Raw genomic sequence first — 5,790 nt, forward strand, 5'->3', positions numbered from 1 at the left:
AGTGGCCCAGTGCACGAATTCATGAACATTGAGAGGAAATTAATTAGAAGAAATATTTTGATATCGCTATTCACCCTTTTTCTATAATAGAAGTATCAACCAAATTCACAATCCACAATGACAGATGGAAACATGCATGTGCGATTGGTGCCAGCAAGAGCTTTATATGTATTGAGCATGCATGAGTCAACTTAGCCTTTTATAAATATAGAATAAACTTGCTTAATTAGACCTGCTTTCTGATTTAGCTAAACTTTTCCCAGCCCAGTGAAGCACCCAAACTTCTCTTTCAGGTAATTGTCAGCAACACAGCAGTAAATATCAACACAAAGCAGATTATTATTATAGATCATGCAGAGGGAACAAAGGGTAAAATATTTAATTGCAGCAGTTTTTTTTAAAAAAATTTTTTATTGATTAAGTTATTACATATGTGTCCTTATCCCCACGTTACCTCCCATTCCTCCCCACTCATACCCTCACCCCTCTGTTGTCTGTGTCCATTGGTTAGGCCTATATGCTTGCATATAAGGTCTTTGGTTGATCTCTCCCCCTTACCCCCACCCTCCCCTACCTTCCCTCCAAGACCCGACAGTCCAATCAATGCCGCTCCATCTCTGGATCAGTCCTTGTTCATCAGTTTATGTTGTTCATTATATTCCACCAATGAGTGAGATCATGTGATATTTATCTTTCCCTGACTGACTTCTTTTGCTTAGCATAATGCTCTCCAGTACCATCCATGCTGCTGCAAATGGTAAGAATTCCTTCTTTTTTACAGCAGCGTAGTATTTATTGCATTGTGTAGAGGTACCATAGGTTTTTAACCACTCATCTGCTGATGGGCATTTAGGCTATTTCCATATCTTAGCTATTGTAAATTGTGCTGCTATGAACATAGGCATGCATATATCCTTTCTGATTGGTGTTTCTGTTTTCTTGGGATATATTCCTGGAAGTGGTGTTACTGGGTCAAATGGCAGTTCCATTTTTAAATTTTTGAGAAAATGCTATACCGTTTTCCACAATGGATGCACCATTCTGCATTCCCAATCTATCTAAGCTTTCTAAATCTCCGTTTTCTGGTTAATGAAAAGAGAATAGGATTCCACCAGGTCTCCTATCTACCTACTCCAGGACTTCTGTGAAGATCAAATGAGATGAAGTATGGAAAAACACTTCACAGACATTTGGTTACAGTGTAAAGTGTTTCCACCTGGCTATAAAGCAAGTGGTGTTCCTGGGCTGAAGAAACTTCAAGGAGGCTAGTCCTCTCTAGGAAGAGGAAGCCGGGTGTTGCTACTTGACATCATTACCTGGAAGGAGGGAAGGACACTTAGCACATTAGCCTTTTATATAGATAGATTAGATAGAATAGATAGATTGATAGATAGATGATAGATAGATAGATAGAAACTTTTAAAATGCCATTCAACCATCAATCCTGGGGTATTATCAAACCACAAATTCCCAAGTTGGTTAGCAGCTATTTACATGACATGACTATACTGATCATCTTAATATCCAAGTCCTTGGGCTGCCCACAGGAATGGTTGATATAACAGCAGTACAAAGAGGGCTCCTGGCCATCATGGTCATAGTGCCAAGGAGGCTAGCAGTGGGCACAGGGATTTAACAAAGTTGGGGCAGGCTGAGGAGAAAGGGAACTTGTGGTTGCGGAAAGAGGGGAGTGAAGGCTGATGAAGGCTGGTTTAAGCAGATGGTTAGTTATATTTTAGTATACAAAGAGAAGGGGTGGGGAGTTGTGGATGGGGCAATAATGATTATTCAGTGCTACCGTGTGTCAATCATGCACTTGGTAATTTGCATGTTACTTCATTTTTTTCTCTCCAATCTAGGGGACAGGTACTATCACCGTTTGTAAGAAAGTCACACATTTCGTGGAGAAACTGAACTCAAACTCATATCTGTTGAACTCCAAAGCCTACATTCTTTTCACTGTGATATATTGCAAATAGAGACAAAATTTGATCAAAAAGCTTGAAAATGGCACATACATAATCTGGAATATTCTGAGGAAAAATTGAGAGCATTGATGTTCCAAATTTGAAGAACCTGAAGAAAAGGATTTTTGATTAATTGTCCTAAAACCTGATGATGATTTTATTTCCTTAATTTTAAATCTAAATTCTAAGAAAATCTGAATTATAAAAATTTTTCCTAAATTTAGGACATAGGCATTTGTCAGGTAAACCTAACCAGAACTGACATGAGGCTACTTATGGTCTTTATGAATCTCAGTGTGAATAGTCATATATTTTGCTGAATAAAATTGATGTGTGGTATTATAGGGGGTTGCCATGGGGATGTTATAGTGTATGCACATAGTTCTATAAAATGTCTTAAATTATGCATTCAAAAGTGTAACTGGCCTGAAAGTTGTCTTTTTATTTTCATGTCTTGAAAGTAGCTATACAGCCAAACTAACTAGAGAAAAATTAGAAGCTATTACCAGAAGGGGGAGCTATGACCCCACCAGACTAACTTGTAGGAAACCAGTACTGTTGAAAAAGCTTTTGCAGGGGGATAGAAAAATGAGGGAGAATGAGAGGCAGAGGGAGAAGGAGAGAGAGGAAGGGGAGAGGTATATGTGGAGAGGTTTATGACTGGGGAGATTTAAACATGCTGCATCTCAGTTAAGAGCCCGTTTTTCTTTCTTTAGATGGGACAGGAACAGACATTTGGAATCCTTAACGTCCTGGAATTTTCTAGGTATGTTTCTCTTTCATGCATTTGAAATAAAATACATGTACATATACATATACATATACATACACATATACATATACATATACATATACATATACATATACATATACATGTGAGTGTGTGTGTATAATAACTTCATCAGTGCGTTTGCATGATGGTGTGATTAATATAGCACTTAAGTATTAAATATAGTAAATATATTTCCATAAACCCTCTTCTTTCTGGAATTTGTGACTCATTAGAGAAAGCAAAGTAGGTAAATTTTCTTTTTTTTCAAATGAAATATTATGCTTCCATATCCTCCTTTTTCTTTGGATTTCCAGAACCTGGTGTTCTCGCATCAGGATCCACAGATATGCCTGCATAGTTTGGAGTATGTGATGAGGGAATTATTTCCGTTGGTTTTCCCAGGTCCATCTGAGTACTCCCATGCAGGATCTGGGAACTGACAAAGAAGAGTAGATAAGATGAATTCATCCTACTACAGGCTTGGTCTGAGCAGGGCAGCTCTCCGTATTTGGACTTAGTCTTCCCGTTGTAGTTTATTTAATTTTGATCTGGGATACTTGTCGGATTGCTTGTTTGCCTAGATCAGTGGTCGGCAAACTCATTACTCAACAGAGCCAAATATCAACAGTACAGCAATTGAAATTTCTTTTGAGAGCCAAATTTTTTAAATTTAAAATATATAGGTAGGTACATTGTTATTAACTTAATCAGGGTACTCCTAAGGCTTAGGAAGAGCCACACTGAAGGGGCCAAAGAGCCGTATGTGGCTCGTGAGCTGCAGTTTGCCGATCACGGGCTAGATCATTCACAGTTTGTTATAAAAGTATCTTAATGTTTTGTTTTCCCTTCTTCCTTAACACTGAACTGTCCATACTAGAGCAAGTTTCTCTTGTTACTTTCAAAGCATCTTTTCCTACTATTGAAATTAGGAGGATTTTTCAACAACCTTTATTAACTGATTCACAAATTGTTTACTCTGTCTGCTTTATAAGCTATTTGAAAAAGATCAATTTTTTACCCTCTTTTAGGAAATGCTTCCCAGCCCTAGTCTTTAGTTTTAGGACTGAAAACTTGAGTCCTTAGGATTGAGTATTCAATGGGAGAGAAAGGTGGTTGATAACAGTAATAGTTCACATAGGGGGTCGGGGACAGGTCCATGTGTGGAGGTGAGGGACATACTAAACATCTCTCTAGATGTAAATATCTTTCCAGATGTTTTGTGCCCCATCTCTTGTTGATGTCTTGGAAACTGTGCTGTTATGTGGCTGCATTAACTGGGGGCAGCAGTTATTGGAGGGATGAGGAGGAGGAAAGGGAGTTAGATTAAAACAGGTGAATATGGATGGAGATATGAGAATCTATTAAAAAATATTGGAGAATGAGAGGGAATAAAAAATCATTTAGTTGACATCTTTTTCTGGATGCCACTTAGTCACTTCTTTGAAGTAATTGGTGGCAACCTTGCTTTATACAGAAACTGAAATTCCAGGTGAATAATCTTGCTTAGAACACCTGGCTACCAGGTAGCTCAGAGAGAATTCAAATCCAGCTCAGAGAGTGTGCTGTGGGTTAGGATGCAGGGATTTACACAAAGCTGGAGAGATAATGTCCCTTAGTCTTAGGAGCTTACAGTCCCTCGGAAATCACCTATTCAAAGGCCAAAGAGGTGGGGGATCAAGGGCCCACTGTAGTTGGGATGTGTTTCAGGAGGATGATATGTTGTCTGCAAAGGCATGGAACTGAGGGCCTAAAGAAGGAGAACAGTAAGGCTTCTGGTGAGCTGGGAGCCTGGTGTGTGAGAGGGTTAAGTGGGAGATCAGGAGAGGCTGCAGAGTTCGTTGGAAATCAGCAAGAAGAGGAATCCATAGGCAATGGGGAGCCATTGAGGCTTCCTGAGTGAGGTTGGGTTACGATGAAAGATGAATAAGGAAGTGACCACGTTGGAGTGGGGAAAGGAGTAATAGAGTATACCTTAGTGCTCAGTTAGGGGTGTTCTATGAATTAGTAATTTCTTTCTACTCCTGTTAAAAGATGCAATGAGGAACTTCTGAGTGAGGTGGATTTATAGTGATGGTTCTCCATTTTGCTCTTATTGGACAGGTTACTTAATATTTTTGAACTGCAAAATAAGGAAAAACAGAGCATTGCCAGAAGTGAATTAGATGTCCATAGTAGATGCTCAAATTCTCTGTTTCTGTGTCTTTGACTATAAAAAGCTACACTAGTGAGTTTTTTATGGCAGGGAAAGGAATAGGTTTATGTCCATTATATGTAAGTAAAAAGAATAGGAGATACACAATTAAAATCTGACATTGAGGAAAAAGGTAGGGAAAAATGGAGCTTGGCCATTTTGGGCCTTGCCAGACCACCTTTTGACTTGTTTGGTGTTTAATCATAGGACGTAGGTCCTATAAAACACAAATGAGAACTTTCTTTTCCTTTTTTTATATCTACAGTGACAGAAAGAGAATGTCTGTGATTGCTCGAACTCCTTCAGGACAACTCCGGCTCTATTGTAAAGGGGCTGTAAGTACTGGCTAGTCCTGCACAGCCGGGCGTTCTTGGCAGCCCTGCTGTTAACCTGGGGCTTTTCCCAAACGCTGTCCTCATCATTCTGGTCCTTTGCCCAAAGGTGAAAGGTTCCTTCAGGTGGGCCATCAGGTTGGCTTCATAGTAGAAGCCCACTGACGATAATGGTGGTTCAAGCCAGGGTGGCAAGGATGGCCGGTGAAAAGCTAGCTTATAGTCAACAGCTGGTTTCAGAAACAGTAACTTGCTGTGTCATGGAAAATCCCGGGAGTATGAATTCTGATTCTAGTTTACCACTGTTGTGTGGTAACTTTGGGAAGATAAAGTAATTTGTGATAATCCTTATATATGCAGGGTGGGCAAAATCAGGTTTATAGTTGTGAGTGTGGGAAACCCAGTTAATAAAGCTATTGTAATCACGACCTACATGTCTTTCCATACGAAAAACTGTAAACCTACTTTTGCCCAACCCTGTATGATTATATATATGAATATATATGAAGATTGTATATGTTTGTGAAT

General features: G+C 39.2%; 1 protein-coding gene across 1 annotated transcript in view; it reads left to right on the forward strand.

Annotated features, from left to right (window-relative positions):
• ATP8A2 (ATPase, aminophospholipid transporter, class I, type 8A, member 2) overlaps nt 1-5,790 on the forward strand; it is a 588,754-nt gene that overhangs the window by 146,442 nt on the left and 436,522 nt on the right. Inside the window, 2 exon segments of the mRNA XM_006753689.2 lie at nt 2,684-2,733; nt 5,196-5,265. Coding sequence (XP_006753752.2) covers nt 2,684-2,733; nt 5,196-5,265 — 120 coding nt within the window.

This window comes from Myotis davidii, unplaced genomic scaffold (assembly GCF_000327345.1).
Source record: "Myotis davidii unplaced genomic scaffold, ASM32734v1 scaffold1031, whole genome shotgun sequence".
NCBI classification, from domain to species: domain Eukaryota; kingdom Metazoa; phylum Chordata; class Mammalia; order Chiroptera; family Vespertilionidae; genus Myotis; species Myotis davidii.